Raw genomic sequence first — 17,054 nt, forward strand, 5'->3', positions numbered from 1 at the left:
TTTTAGGTCATTTGTTTTTTTTAAGGAATCAAAGTGTCCACAGGTCAGACAGGACTGGAGTTCTATTGTGATGGCTGTGGCTTTGTTAATTTTATTTCTGCTGTGGATTACACCCAAAAATGTATCATCTCTGAGTCAGGTACAGAGATCTGAACTAAGTTTGTGAATACAAAGCTTTTTAACAAGCTGGAGATGGTAAGTATCAACTTCTCGGGATTAGCAATAGTTTTCTTAAGCTACGCTAAGATTTCATGTTCAACTCTACAAAATGCCTACAATGTCTATACTGAAAGAGAGTACGACATCAATTAAATGCTGTTCCAACTGTTTTCTGAGAGGAGTACTAGGACAAAGAAGGGAGGACCAGTGAGACATTCTACTCATCCTCTTAGATGTTTATTTCCTAAAGAGGAAAGTTCCCTTTCCAGGCTCAACTTTAGCACCCAGATACTCAGGTCTGTTTATTCTTAACCCAACATACTAGTCGTTCATCAGAATCAAGGAGATAAATAAGAATATTCAAAGCATATATCACTTCAGGACAATAAAACAGAGGTTGGCTATCTTAGTAAGCACCTAAGAAGCAAATACATTTTATTGTCCCAACACTTAAGATTTGGTTGCTCTTATATCTGTTAGTAACAAGTAAATCACGGTACTGTAGGACATGGAATAAAGTCAATAAAAGATACTTAACCAAAACAAAACCCATAAAACAAGCTTCATTTTGGTAATGCTTAGACTTGTAAACACATTTGCATAAAGTAAAAAGAATACTCACTCTGTTCATTATCATACCACTGATTTCAAGCACAGACATATCTGCTTTCTTGCAGTCATTACCCTCCCATACAATTGCACTTATTTTTTCTAGTCCTGGATTCAAACTGTGGATCCAAGGCAGATGACTCTGAGGAAGACAAGGAATATATTCCATCAGAGATAAAAATCTATGGTTGCTGACAAAAACTGCTTTAGACTGACATAAATATTGTTATATAGCATTTTATTCTACAAAATGTTAACCACATTCCTCAAAATCATCCACTTCTTCTTCAAGAAATAGCTTTGAGTACAGACATCTCTCCTTCCCCATATTTCATTTTCTTATAGCGTTGAGTTATTGTGGTTGAGGATTAATTGGCTTCTATTTTTGCTCAAACAAATCAAAGATAGAGGTATGAAAACAAAGGTCTATTTATAAGCCACCTTTAACTTTGCCATGTGTTTAATGGAATATTTTATTTTTCTGATTTTTTTTTCCCCCCTTAACATTCTGAAAAGTACTCTTCTCAGGTTGAGCCTAAAGCTAAAAATTTTTTTAACTTGCTTCTAAGGATACGGCTACAAAAATGATCAGAGAGATGGAACACCTCTCCCATTAAAAAAGGATAAGAGAGTTAGGGTTGTTCAGCCTGGTTGTTCAGCCTGGGTGGTGAAACACTGGCCGAGGTTCCCCAGAGAGGTGGTGGATGCCTCATCCCCAGAGACATTCAAGGCCAGGCTGGACAGGGCTCTGAGCAACCTGATCTAGTTGAAGATGTCCCTGCTCATGGCAGGAGGTTGGACTAGATGAGCTTTGAAGGTCCTTTCCAACCCAAACTATTCTAAGACTCTCTGATTCTATATTTATCTACTTCCCAATCCCTGTCACGGCTGAAGGTCCCCCCTTTGCTAACCAGATCTGGCAACACTCAGAGCAGCCAGGATTTAATCAATACACATTGCTCCAAGAGCCAAGCGATCCCAGCCTCATCTACGGAATGCACTTGTGGCTGAGGCACTTTTACTCGGAACAGAGACAGGTGAGAAGTGAAGGATCCGGAAAAACGTTGAGGCAACAAGTTCTGCTGTGGCCATTTCTTGAGTTCCCTCAGTCCAATCTCACTCACTTCCATTTAGGTTATTAAAATCGCTCTCAACTCTGCCTGATCACCTAGCACTATGTGCATCAAATTACTGAAATTACTGGAAGTGATGCTCCTGGGGAAGGGGAGAGTAACAGTATTTTCAAAAGCTTTGTTTGCTGTTGACTAAAAGTAAAGCTTTTTATTTTATTACTTGCTTTAACAGTATTTATCTGACAACTTTGTATTCTGCTAAGTACTCCATTATCTGTTTTTCTTTTCTGTTGGATGAAAAAAAAATTAAAACAATGCAAATATTAGTTGCAGGATTTTCTTAATCACAGATTGCCAGGATCTACCTCTAGAGGGAGTATCAACACCAGGAGCTGACGCTCAAAACCCACAATCAAACAGAAAAACACTCAACTGCAGAAGAACAGAGTCAACGCAAATACTGCAATTTAAATCCCTATTGAAAGGCTCCAGTTTTAGGGTTTATATGAAATGGAAGCAAGAAGAACAAAAAATAAAACAAAAAAGCAAATACTGCGTGAAATCCAAATTGCTGTCTCTTTTGGTTTTGTTTGTTGTTTTTTTTTTTGGGGGGGTGGGGTGTGGATGAGGGAGTTGGGGGATTGTTTTTTAAAATCAACAGATACATGATTTTCAAAGGTTATGAGTGAAAAGCCTGCCTTTTGAAATGTTTATCCTTATTAACACCATCTCTTGCATGACATTCCTTAGTACTGAGGTACATGCTACCAACACAGGACATGTTTATCCAGGAAAATGTTTCACATTCTCTCTCTTATCTTTACTTAAATGGTTCAAATTACCAATGTGATTAACATGCAATTTAAAGATAAGACTTGTACTACAAGTGTAAAATATAACTGACACTGTGACATACGAATGGATTTTATCAAATAAAGACAAATACTTGATTGTTAATGGTCAAGTATTACCAATGGATTCTGTTCGACATTAACCCAACTGCCTATATGTTGCTGCAGAAAAGCATTAAATAAGGAAAATAAAACTATTAGCTTTAAGGTAAAAATAAAAATATACCCAAATAGAATTTAGACATACAATACACATGTAACATCAAACATATTTGTTATATATATATATATATATATATATATATACACACAAAACATTAAATACTATGTATGTTATCTTGCTGTTTGCTTTTTTATATATACATCTATATACAAGCAAACAGAAAGATGTCTAATATGTGTTTAAAAAAAAAGTAATTCCACTAAGGAAAAGCAAACAAACAAAACGTCCACACAGAACCATCTACCACAGAGGAAACTTAAATCAATTGGTACTTGACCTGAACTAGAACTAAGATTCAAACACTCAAATATTCTGCAGACTATTTTGGTATATTGTCGTATCCTCTTAATTTGACAAATTAATGACCAAATAGCAGAAATCAAATTTTCCTTGTGTTAATTCTATCAAATTGCTTTGGCTTTGTTACTTTCATTTAATATAGAGTTTTTTCTCCCAGGCCTTCAGTCCTACGATATAGCTGATAATACTGAACTTGTGTGCAGTGGAAAAAGAATCAAAATGGGTGGATAGCAACCTGATGAAATGGGTCATCTCTGTATTCTTTCTTCACACACGGGTTCACCTGAGGGCTTTCCACATCCGTCTCACTGGTACAGGAGGAGTGGCACTCCGCACAGTGTAAGAGATCCTCCCACAGCACATCCTCCGTTTCTGATTCGGGTCTCGCACTCTCAGAATCTTGTCTGGAGCTTGAACACCGAGAACTGCAGCTAGTACCTGATTTAGGTATATCCTGAAATTAAAATATGCATGGGAATTAATGCAGCTTTTGTATTCTACGTTGTCTCCTGACAGAAGAGTTATAAAGTTGTAATTATTGAATGTGTGTTTATCTGGTTTTTATGTTCCAGCCCACTGACACCGTACAAATGACAGTCCATGATCCTGCTTTGCTGGGGAGGGAATCACATAATGATGAATCAAATCATATTAACTATTAAAAGGAAATAGCTATTCTACAGATTTTTAGACTTGAACAGCAAGTATGAAGCCATAGACTCCAATTATGTCTCAAAGTTCTGATTTCATAAGCTATAGATTAAGCCTCTTCTAAAACACTTTAGAGCTTCATTATTTTAGTGAAAATGTGAAAAACACAAGGGAGGCTTAAAGCCATATACACTGGACTGAAATTGTAATTCAGAAATGTGACTGAGAAAAGTATCATTCACAACGTATTTTAAATTAATTTGACATTTTCATTTTCTGTCTCTAGTTGTTTGAGCTGAAGTACTTTAGCTATTTATTAACTTCTGCATACGGTACGGAAATCTTTCTCTAGAAAAGGCAAGACCCCGGAGGAAGATTGGACAGGTATTTCCAGTCATCCGAGACCTGAGGCACTCAAACAGCCTTTCAAGCAGTGTGGACACAACTGAACTAGTTGTAAAAGAAAGCTTGGTATGTTCCAGAAGTACATTACTAAATGTAAGAGTCTGTAATAAAAGAGGAATTGTCTCTCGAAGTCCCCTGTAAATCACATTTCCCCATTGTTACTACTAACACAGCTTCTCAAAGGCAAAGAGAGAGTGAATTTGTTTGAAGACAGTTATGCATCACGTCTAAAGCGGAAAATTAAACAAAAGTATACACAGCTAATGTTAGGTATATGTGTAATCTACATAGTCACACATAAAATCTCAATTATTTTAAACAAACTGTGCTTGAGAAATATGCCTTATTATGCTCAAATTTTAGCTATATCTTGGACAAAACCCCAAAATATTAAGGTTGGGGCATTCAAATCTCCCCATGCATACATACAAAACCATCTAATGTTGTCTTCAGAACAAGAATGCAGCACGCTAAACTACTTTCTACAGTAAGCACAATCCATATCCTGCAAGACATGTAGGTAGTCTTAAAAGTAGTACCATCCTACTCATTACCATCCTCTGGCAGTTTCTGTTCCCTCTTAACACAAAATTTATTTATTTCTACTAGTTTCTCGTGAGAATAAACACAATTTTTACACTGAAAAAAAATAATTAAGCAATATTTCAGCAGACATCCTAATTCAATGATTTGTAATGCATTACTATCTGAAGAAAATTTGTTCTTCCTGAAAATCATGCTTAATGTGTTTTCTGTAAGCAATTTTGTAAAGAAATATTTAGAAAAAACTTGGTCTGAACTATTTCTTTTACAAAGTGGGAGATAACATCAATGCAGAAAGAGCCTGAAATAATTGTTTTCTTAAAAAAAAAAATATAGAAGGCAGTCTCTACTGGGCACCACTGAGTCCTAAAGTTAATAAATGAAGAACACTAAAAAGCTTGCTCAAACAACAATTAAGCTGACAAGTAAACATAAAGATCAAGAAAATGTAGGACAGAAGTTGACAGTATATCCACTGACTTCACGATTTTTTATTTTGTTTTTAATACAAAGAAAGCTTTCACAGATTTGAAAACTATTGTTTCATTTCCTTTGTAATCATGTGGGGGAGGCGAGTTTGTAACAGCAAAGAAAGGCTTCCTCTTTCAGGGCATCAGCCGGACCAGTAAACGGGGAACAAGAGTAAAGCGTTACTGCCAAAGCTACACACACCAACTTTAGTCTTTTCAGTTTCTGAACATACCTACACAGTCTTCCCTCACTCTGAAGCAGTCGATGCGAGAGAAAACATATTTAAGATTAAAAAAAAATTGACTGCACTCATGTCTTTCTGATTCCTCTTGTCAAACACTACAAGCTGTACAAGTATACAGTCAAGAGGTGTCTTCTGTAATATGAAACAAATGGTTCCAAGTATCAACCTGTTCAGTTACCCTAAGCCAAACACGCATATGGAATTAAACAGTCAAATCAATTAGCCTTCTGGATCTTTCTAACCAACGTCTGTGAGAAATAAATGGAAGATTATCTAATAATACTTTTACAACAAAATGAAAAAACAAGTAAATAAAAACCTCTTAATTTTAAAACCGTCATTAAATAAAAAAAAATCCCTGTCCCCTACTAGCATGACTTCCAACTAACAGACTCCTAAAATCCAATATAGGAGAAAAAACGTTTGAGGAAAATATACACATTCAATAAGAAAACGAGAGGTTTTAACAATTTACAGAAAAGAAGCAATAGAAAATAACATACCTCCACAGGATAGTGTTTCTTATAATGGTGAGATTTCCTGTTTCGCAGTGTACAATCACTAGAAGCACGTTCTACATTGCGACGTAAAGAATATCCAGTTTCAGGCCCTTCCTCACTAGAAACTTCATCTGATAAATTTGTCACGGTCCTGTGAGTATCCTAGTGCAAGAAATAGAATATTTCTAGGACATACACTTAAGCTTACTAGGTCTTGTTCTCTACTACTGAAATTAAATTTATTCCTGCAACATGGTTATCTATGCTCAGTTAAATTAGCTATTAATACATTTCCAATTGTCAAAATTAAGTGGTACAGAAGGAATTATAAAACAGAAATTGTAATATCAAAATAAACATTCCTCAAATGATGAAGGGCTAGCTCATATTATACTAAAGAACATGACATTCTTCTCTTAAATGCGATTTTGTCTAAAGCAAACCTACCAAGAAAGGCTTAGAGGCAACAATAGCCAGAAGATTTGAAAAAACAAACCAACAAACCTCAACAAAATTGTGATAATAGACACTACAACGTGGAGTTATCAACACATACAGAACAAAGTTAACATTTACCTCTTGTTCCAATGATAAAGTGCTACAGATTACATGTAGAATACTCAGATCATTATTTTATTCCACTTTCCATTTTCCTGATTTTGAACTATAGTTAAAGTAGCCCTTTCAGTAACAGAAAGAAAAAAGGGCAGTGAAAGATCCCTCAGCTGTCAAAAAGCTTTTTTGTGTGTGTATTCTCATTTATTATGAGATCACCAGAGACTATCCTGCAAAGTTGTCTTTGGAATCTTCCTGTCATCACTGAAATGCTAAAAGGACAAAAAATCGTTAAGCTCTTCTCTACAAATACAACAAATTCTTTCCCCTCTCTGCAGCTCAGACATCATTCTCTCTTCCATGATGAATGCTGTTTTCTGAGATGCTTCAAGGTCAGGTCATTTCATTTGTTTTAACAGCAGAGTTGCACAGAAAAAGGACACACAGAACAGTCTGGGGTGTCTTATCTACCCCCTTTTGCAGTGGCACCAAAATCTATTGATTGTCTTTGGGGGAAGAAAAGAGAAGGAGGAGAGAAGACAGAAGCCTATTCCAGACTCTGCCAACTTCTCTTGAATGTGGGTGTGTACTCATTGAGTATGTTCAACACAGGCAACGTCTCATCCATTCTATCAAAGAAACTCAAAACTCTTAAAGTTACTTTTTCTTAAAAATCCTTGATTTGTTGAATTTCATCCAGAATGTAAAATGCTTGGAACTGATAAAGTGAGACAGAGTCAAGTGTAAAAGCTGTAATAACAGTCAATATATGTTCAAATGCCACTGACAGGCGAGCCAGGAAAAATGTCTTGGAAAAGTTATTGCATAGATGAAAACAGGATATCCAGGAGATAATTAGACTTAGCCAAATTAAAAGTTCTACACTTCCCATGCTTCCATCTCATCCCTGTTCCTTACTCTACAGAGTCCTGCCTGTTTCACTGAGAGGGAAATTGTGCTTTCCTCATCTTCTACAAAGATCAGCTCCTCAATTTAAAAAAAAAAAAAAAAAAAAAAAAAAAGGAAAAGATGATTCAGAGGTGAATGCTCAGAATGACCTCAAAATTGTAAATTGTCAGTAATCCAAACTTTGTTCCATTTTAGCATGGAGACAGACCTGTGCCCAGAGTACCAAAGAGGCAGGAAAAGGTACAGTGTGTTCAGCTGGTCTGGAAAAACCCACAGCACACAAATTTGTGCACTGAAATACAGAATGGCAAAGAATGTTTAGATGTCGGTAAGGAACTTCCGACAAAAAAAAGGAAAGGTGAGGAATATAAGGATGAAATAAGAAGACTTAACATAATTTTTGGTCCCAGGGCCTTAAGTCCAATTTCATTTTAAAAACATTTTTAAGGATAAAGTAGATAAGAAGGCATGAAAAGCATCATAAAGATACACCTCACATATCATTTGACAAGTGAATAATCCTGCTTTGAAAGCAATAAGCACACTTACTTTGTGATGACTGTGGTTGGTGAAGGCATCTCGCACTGGCGCTGTGCTCCAGCCCGACTCTTCTGGCTTGATCACTTCACATCGACGTTCATGGGCCTGCACACATTCTTCACTGCTTTTACCTGTCTTTTTCCCATCAAGGGACACGTAGCCATTATCAGTCTCGGTGGATTTATCTATTGAGTTTTTTGCTTTTTTAGATCTATATTTGAAACAAATATATGTATTCAATTAATTAACTCAATTTTTTTCCCAGTCTAAATTGTGTTCACCCCTCTCAACCCATGTTTTAATTTTACTATTAAGATGAACACAAACTAATAATATTAACATGACAAAAACTAACAATATTAACACTTCATACACTACTTGTTACAAATTGGTGCAAAAGAATCTGTCAGTCTGAAAGAAAATTACATCATTAGCTATTGAGAGAACAGTAAAGGTAATCCATGTTTTAAAACTAGAACCTCCCAGCAACTTTGGCAACAGAAAAACCACAAGCCTAAAATCTAAATGACAAACTTCCCTATTCTATCTTAAGAAAAATATAGGTATGAGAAATGTTTATTTAAAGTGTTATTAATTCAAAGCTAGTGGCCATTTCCTGAAGCCGCAAACAAACATGCTCTGTTTAGTACTGTGTACACAGACATTTTTTGATGTTTAAACACACTTTGCTTATTGGAACTCTACTAAACAGACAGTGATTTACCCTTTTCCATATTATCCAGTAACAGCCCTGGCAATATATTTCAATATATCTTACAAACACAGTAATTAAACTTGTTTTCAAATCACAAGAATTATACTTCAGTATTATTGTTAAGGCTACTGATACTGATGAATAGTCTTCCAAAACATTTTCTAGACATCAGGGCCCTTATCTAGTCAAAAGATGTAGCAGAAAGAATACCTAATGCCAGAAAAAGGCTTTCTCAAAGCAAACGTTTTGATGATTACACTTCCAAATTAGAAAGTGCAATCGATGAAGGAATGAAAAGGACTAGCAGCTTGCAACCTTATCGACAGAGGATACTTTAAGTCTTCACTTAAGCTTCTGTATTCTCAAAGTAAATGACAAGGAAAATATCAGAAAAGCAATTAATATCTTACATTTATTATATATTGTTTGTTAGATTCCCAGAACACTTGGAGGGAGGAGGGAGAAGTGTTATAAATCAAGTTTCCATACTTTTAAATTTTTATTAAAAGTTAAACGGCTGGACATTGGCACAAAACTATCAAGAATCTGTTCAACTGATCATATGCTTCTGCGAAGGAATGTGTGTTGCCTTTCTCTTTAAGGAGTGAGGAACTCTGTGAGAGCTTGGCTTACACAGCAGAAGATTCAATTTCTCTTTAATATGTACATCAAATGAATCAGGATAGTCACCTCACATTCCTCCCAAGGTAAGATATTCCACATATACAGGGGTGACCTGAACACAAAAAACTATCTAGGGAGAGCTGGATAAAATGGAAAAATCCAAGAAGGAATAATTCATCTGTTGGAATGCAGATGAAATAGTGAAAAGGCAATGTTACTAAGGTGTTTCATACTCCTTTCCCATCTTTAGTCTCACTCTACCTTCCCTCACCCCTTCTTGGAAAAATGCTAACAACATTTATAGTTTTTTTTAAACTAAAGTAACTGCTGCTCCACTTCTCTTGTAGGAAGCCATAGAACTCACCTATTATTCGCTGATCTTAGTTCTATTTCTAAATGAGTACAAAACCAACAGAAACTTTTTTGTAGTTATATATCTGCACGGATTAATTTTTATTATAAGCTTACAAACTAAGAGCCAGCAAGGCGCTTTAGCATGTGGTTTGTGCTGGAGAAGCAGTTAGTAAACCTCCTCCTGTTTGCAGATTACCAATGTGCTAGCTCACATACACAGTTTTAGTTTTCTATGTCCGTTAAGAAGGTCATCGAAAACATGACTGAAGCTTTGGACAAAAAGGTCAAACTATCAACAGTAAACATGCTAGAAGGTTATTTCTGTGCCATTCAATAATGTCGTTGTTTAACTAAACAAAGATAAGACAACTGAAGAAAGCTTAGCTTATTATTTAATGGGAAAAAAAAAAACCCAGCCATTCTGTTTCAGGAATAAAGCAAGTATCAGCATTGCAGTGGCAACTCTGTAAATTATACGTTTCAGTAAACTCAGTTGTAAGCACTAAGGAAGTAGCACTTACATTAAATTATTTGCAACAAGCAGGAGCCCAGAGAGGCCAATTTTTAATGCATTAAATATACTTTGGGCACTTCTAAACATTTCCTTTTAACAGTGTAAAAGGGAATGCAGTTCTCCTCAAATACACACATGCACATGTCCAGTCAGACAGATCTGCCCCGAAATTTACTAAGCTGTGTGAGTGGAGTAACAGGACAACTCTTCCAAGTGTGATTTGAGAAGTTCTTCTACATTTCACATGAAACTTGAAAGCTACTAGGAAGAAGTAGCCTCAAACAGTTAAGTAGGAAGAGATAAGAGTAAAAAAGAAAGTATGTGTGTATGCACAATTTGTTCAGATAGGACTTTGCTAGTCATGCAATGTGTAAGTGCTAAAACCGCAAGACAAATACTAGTCTGATATCAATTAAAGCTCATTCTGAGAAAACAGGTAACTTGACTGAAGTCTTCCATTTGTTTCCAATGTAGAAACCAAAGTTAGTTTTTGTATGAATACCTAAATTCCAGTGTAAATCATAAGCCAGAAAAGCAGAAATTTGGGCTTAAAGTTAGGCTTCCATGCACTACGCTGTGTTAAAAGAAAAAACAATAACAAACATGAACAATACTCCCTAGCTGACAGAAATGTATAGTTTCCTAGAACTACTACATATACACATCATTAATCAACTTCTAAACTTCCTATTAGAATTAACAGTATTTGAGCACAAGACAGGACAACACCAAGAATAAATCCAAGAAGGTCTTAATAAGTCTGAACATATGCAAAAACTGAGTCAAGAATTACTTTTAGTCCTATTCACGCATTAGCTAGAGAAAATATTAAGGAAGATTGAAATCCAGTTTCTGGAAGACTGTAGATTTTCACTGTCAAGTATTTTATTCCCATGTATTTTCATTTGTGTTGGTCAAAAAACTCTTCTCCCTGTCCACACTGCAAAAGGCTTAAGAAAGTTACAGTTTTCCAAAACTGGAATAAGGACACACAGAGAGCAAAGTCCCTAATCAGTACTACATTCTGAATAAATTATTTATTTGGATATTGTGCTCCCTTCCACTGAAGCTAATAAATAGTCTTTTCCAAATTCCCCCCCGTGCTGGATTAAAGTTTAGACTTCTATTTTATTAGTGAGACTGAGTTCTGGTATTCAGAAGGATATTTATTGAATACACAGTTTCAGATTACCAATGACCTGAGTGTAGGCAATTGGTCTATGTACGCAGGAGCCTGCTCTAAAGCAAAGAACATCATTTCTCAGGTTAATTTTGAAACCATGTGTTTAAGACCTATCTTCAAAGCTCCAGAAAATGGTATCTCAAGTATATGTGAAAAAATAAATAAACACTAATGAGACATTCTAATGTGCTTATCTAAAGAGCTTCAAAATATCTTTTAAGAAACAGGACAGATGTTGCTGTACAGCTTCCTTGCACTGAGGCTTCATAAAATTTTCTTCAGCAACATCACTAAGTAAAGCAGTCGATGTACCCCCCACTGCACTCCTGCTTACTCATTCCCAGCCCCACTCTGCCATCCCACTGTGCTGACAAAACTGTTCATGTTGCCATGAAAAAAATTACATGAAGAAACTGATCTGTGTGATCTCCTGGGGAAAAAAAAAAAAAAAGGTTATTTTTCAGTTGGATGAGTTCCTGGTGTGGTTTGTACACAAACAACTGGGAATCCGCAATTAAAGAGGTAACAACTGACCAGGGGCTACTTACAGGTTTCTCAGTTACTCTGAGCTCTTTATCCTTTGAAGATACTGTATATACTAAGTAGTCATCACTGAGGCTTAGCATCTATATATATGTACACACTACCTCTCATTAAATGGTTTAAACAAGCCTTTGGAGAAAGTCCCACACAGCCTTTCTCAACTGAAAACACAGGGCCCTATATGATGGAAGGTAAGGAAGGAAAACAACCAAACAAACCAACCATGCAAAACCCAACCCAACCAAACCAAACAAAAAACAAAACAAAACAAACACACAAAAAAACAAAGCAAAAAAAACAAACCAAACAAACAAACAAAACCCCAAATCTTCCCACACTCCTCCTCTTAATGCAGATCAGTATCTTCAATGAATGGAAATATTAAAAAGTTTACAAGATTACACTCCAACCGTATCAGATATGGTTGCATACAGATTCAAAGAACAGCTTTTCAAAGCTATTATAGATTAAACTATAGAGAGAAAAGTCAAACGAACTCTGCTCTTACAATATTTTTAAACATTTTTATAACTTCGAGTTTCAACTAGGTATTCCCAGAACGTAACATAAGGTAAGCTTTACCAGTGGTTAAGAGCACGCATCACAAGTATGACAGACATGTTAGTGTTGCCATATTAACAATGCAGCATGCACAACGAAACATCAATGTAATAACTTGCAGTATCCCTTTTCTCAATTTCATATTATTTTATGAGCATATTTTCTCCTGTTAATAAATGCTCACATATAGCACACTCACAATACTGTGTACAAAGCATATCTTGAACACAACCTGTTACAATTTAAAAAAAAAAAACAAACAACTTTTTAATTGCCCAGAGCACTCTATTAACAGATTGATCGTTTGCAAAACAGCATTGGAATCTAACAGTGTTAGAAGTTTCTTCCAGTTATTAGAAAAAGCATCTTTGATGTTTTATTTATAAACTAAATGCTGTGCTAATCTGAATCCTGAAGGCTTCTCCTTCAGAAAAAGTGCGTGATTTGAAGAAAGTGATAAGAGTTCAATAAGCACTCTCTGAGTAATAAGCAGCTAATGTAATAAAGTAAAATTAAAGAGTTACATTTTCTCATTGGATTAAAATTGAGAAACTGAGTTGGTTTGTTCCTGATAGCCCACACAGAATACTCCTACAAAATAGAATTTAACTAAAAGTTAATTCCACATCTTTTCAAAATTGCATCAGCATTTGCAAAAGTCAAGAAACAACAAATTAGTACATGTTCAAATACGAAGATGAGTTTATTATTAAAACCAATAACTGGATCAAGCAAAGTTTAATCAATGTTTACTTATTTAGAAAAGGGATAGCGCATCTCTAACACATATGTAGCCTTGAATAAATACAAACCCTGGTAAAAAGAAAGCAGCATGCCAGATATCTCTGAAGACAGCGCCAATACTGCAAGAGGTGCTTGTACCGTAGCTCTGCACTGTTCCCTCCTGTGTGTTATCTGTGGTACTAGAGCCATCTCCTTCCCTATGTACTTCCAAATGTGCTGCTTTCCTTAATTTCCTTCATCAGAAGAGATTAAAATTGGAAGGTAGCTTTATAAGTGCAATCAACTAGTTCTATAACACGTTCAGCAATTTAAGCATGCAAAACCAAGCAAGATTTTAAAATATTTTGCTAAAGCCTTATCACATCAATTTAATACACTCCATTTAATAAAATCAAGCATAACAATCATTACCATAACCCTTAAACCCAAAATGTATTCCATCTCATCATCAGAGGCTTAGATATGCAAGAAGTCACTGCTGCAGGTTTTCCCATTTTAATGGGACAAGTCACTGTAGCAAACCTTATTCATTTAAGTGCTGGAAGACTTAGGTTCCAATAGTATCTCTTTTAATGTATGTTACCCACAGAGATCATTAGTCAGTATTGCACATAAAACTAGATTTGCAGTAACATAAATACTGTTACTCCACCACTACTCAGATATAAACTGTTTTGAGGCAAAATGTCAGATTCAACGCATTAAAATTAAAACAATGCATAATTAGTCAATGCATAAAAGTTAAAGAGCACCGATTAAGTACTCATTTTAAACTTTTAGATAAAAACTGAGCACCAATTTCTCTTCTCTTACAGAGCAGAGACTGTAAACCCCTACGTTTTTTCATGCACGTTGTTTAGAATAGTTTAACAATCCTAAACGATAAGTACTTTAACATGGACTATACCTTCTTCTTTTACCCCCTGTGCTGGGAGGTGGCTTAGGAGTTCGTGTTGAAACAATCTGACAATGCACAGTTCCAAGTAGCAACATGAGCCATATTGGCCCAATTACTTCAGTCAGAGGTATATTATGTGGGCTTTGGGCTGTATAGAATAACACTACAGCAGCAACTGGAAAAGAAGGGAAATGAAGTTGAGTTCAGTATCTGAAATGTCTGAAATGGCCAGCTCATCATACGGCTTTTGTCAGAAAGAAAAACAGTCAGGCATAGTCCTTTAACTGCATTTTAAACCAACCCATGTAATTCTGAGAGGAAGGAATTATAATCGCAATGAAATAGGCTGCAATAAGATTTAAACAGTTGCCTACTGTCTTAATATCCATCTCTTCTTTTACACTTGTGTTATTATGTCTATTGCTCAAAAAAGGTGGTAGAATTAAGAGGGGGGAAAGCATTTGGAAAGCTCTGTCATGAAACAACTTTAATTTAAGGTGAAACTTCTGTAAGAGACAAAACCAAAAAGCAAATGTCACTCTTAAAGCGGACCGAATAAAACTAATTCTCTATCACTCAAAATGATGCAGCACAACCCAACAAGTTTGGTGGGCACAGGAGCCATCAAACCGGGAGCAGGGTGTCCAGACAAGTCAGTATCTCCATCCTTGGAAATACTCCAACCCAGACTGGACACAGCCCTGAGCGCCCTGTGCCAGCTGACCCTGCTTTGATCTCCAGAGGTCTTTGCCAACCTCAACTAACCTGCTACTCTGGGGAACCAGACATCTATTTCGACACTGTAAGCACCGAGAGACTAGAAACTCGTTGTACTCTCTAGCATAAAGCATTTTCTCCACCTTCCAGTCAAAAGACAAAATTGCCCATACAGATAGACAGACATGTGTAAATGAAACCCTGAATACATTTCATATATACTTGTATGTATACTTTCTTGAAATACTAAGATCAAAGGCAAACCACGTAAACTATGAGGCAGTCCAGCTGAAGTGACCAGGACTCCAACTTGCACTCATGGTTGGAAAAGGAGCAACTTCCAATTCCATAGTGACCCCCTAATTTTGTGACCCTATAACCAGCTTTTCATTTATAGCCAACACACATGCAGCTCTCCTTGCTCCTGTACCCAGAGCCCAACCACTTCTACAGCTCAGAAATGTCTTTACAGGCTTCAGGTCAGTCTGGACACATTCAACAGGAGTGGGGTAAACAGACAAGGCAATCTCTCTCTTTTCTCTGCTATTGTATGTTCTCGATGAGCTGCCTCCATGGCTTCAAGTGCTGTGTTTCATAACTGAGCTGAGAGAAGCTGCCAAGGAAAAAAACAGAAACTCCAAGAAACAAGGCAGAAACAGAACAGAGGAATAATGCCCTGCTCCTAACATCCACATATCCCATGAGAACTTGGGTTTACCCTTGTACCACTAAAGAAGTAAAAATCCCATAACTTAGACCTACTCCTAGCACAAGAAATATACCATACAAGTTCAACAGCTTTCACCACTTCTCTACTAAAACTAACTGAAAAAAATCCAACCACATGTAAATCTATGTGCCATATTCAAACATCTAAAATATACCACATGAAGCCACACCTAACACAGCAGATATCTGGCTGTGATGTTTTCCACTAAAAAGAGATTAGATGTGTTTTTCATGAAATAATCTTTAGCAAGGTAACCAGTAATAGAAACATAATGAACGTACAAAACAATGGAATTATTTTTATTGTGGTAAACTAATTTCCCATCGGTCTTTTTCCTAAATTAAAGCACAACAGTCTTACATAGAACACATAGGGGATCTTTTATTACTATGCGTGGACTAAGTTTTTGCTGTATGAGATCTCAGAAGGACAGTATGCATCAATCAGAAATCCAACTTACTACAAAATAAATTTTAAAAAGTACAGACAGTAAAAGGTACAGATAATATTCCCTCTTTCTAAACAAGCTTATCTGAGTTTCTCACACATATAATAGGCTTCAGAAGACATAAAGTAGCCAATTGTGACTTGTAGCATACAATTTGGATAAGCATATAGTTCTGATTACATGGAGCTCCACGGATCCATGTGAAATCATTTGCAGAAATAGGCCTCCACTAAATAATTCCAAACTTCACTACAAGATTTCTTCTGCTACTTAAAAAAACACTTTAGCAAAGCAGAGTCATCTAGAAGAAATCATCTTCTTCCAGAAGACACAAATCTGTAGATTGCAGATTCCCACCAATTCACACAAATTTAAGAAAGTGTTACCAATCTTTTCAGTAGGATTGGGGGGGGTGGAATCCAATAAATTCTTTCTGCACAGTGTATCAATACACTATAGTTCAGGTTATCCTAGAATTGCTCCTACCAACAGCTAGGTCACGGAACAGAACTTCTCACACCACTTTTAATTAGTTTTGTACTTATTTTTAGTATTTGGACTGGAACTTTGCTAAATTACGACAGTTTATTTTGTGAAATGGACAGAAATGAAATCATTTCACACAGAGCAAAAAGCTGCATCAAAGAAAACAACTGTACATTTCAAAGGCCAGCATGCATTTATTTTTAGAGCATTTAAAGCTTTGAAATATTTGTATTATCAAGTTTAAAAATGCATACATACATATATATGTATCACAATAAACAACCGTTATATAACTATTAAAGTTTCTTGTTTTACACTTAAGAAATACATCATAGAGAGACATACTGTAACTTAAAAATTTTCCTATTAGAATATAGAAACATTTTTAAAGTAAAAATGAGGTAATGCTATAAACTAAACTGATAAGGAGTCAGAATAAAAAGGTGTTACTTCTGCCTTAATTTATCAGCCTGTTCCATGACCTTGGACAAGAAAACATTTCTC

General features: G+C 35.9%; 1 protein-coding gene across 5 annotated transcripts in view; it reads right to left on the bottom strand.

The window, feature by feature from the left end:
- Positions 1 to 17,054, bottom strand: part of PHTF2 (putative homeodomain transcription factor 2) — a 66,991-nt gene that overhangs the window by 14,909 nt on the left and 35,028 nt on the right. For 4 of the 5 annotated variants that reach the window (XM_082043914.1, XM_082043916.1, XM_082043915.1 and 1 more), the window contains 6 exons: positions 14,179 to 14,344; positions 13,340 to 13,504; positions 8,043 to 8,244; positions 6,033 to 6,191; positions 3,451 to 3,669; positions 782 to 910 (listed from right to left, as the gene is read on the bottom strand). In XM_082043914.1, coding sequence (XP_081900040.1) covers positions 782 to 910; positions 3,451 to 3,669; positions 6,033 to 6,191; positions 8,043 to 8,244; positions 13,340 to 13,504; positions 14,179 to 14,344 — 1,040 coding nt within the window. The remainder of the gene's footprint in view (positions 1 to 781; positions 911 to 3,450; positions 3,670 to 6,032; positions 6,192 to 8,042; positions 8,245 to 13,339; positions 13,505 to 14,178; positions 14,345 to 17,054) is intronic. The other variant, XM_082043917.1, reaches the window with a different exon arrangement.

This window comes from Streptopelia decaocto, assembly GCF_964273445.1.
Source record: "Streptopelia decaocto genome assembly, chromosome: 1".
Taxonomy (NCBI): Eukaryota; Metazoa; Chordata; class Aves; order Columbiformes; family Columbidae; genus Streptopelia; species Streptopelia decaocto.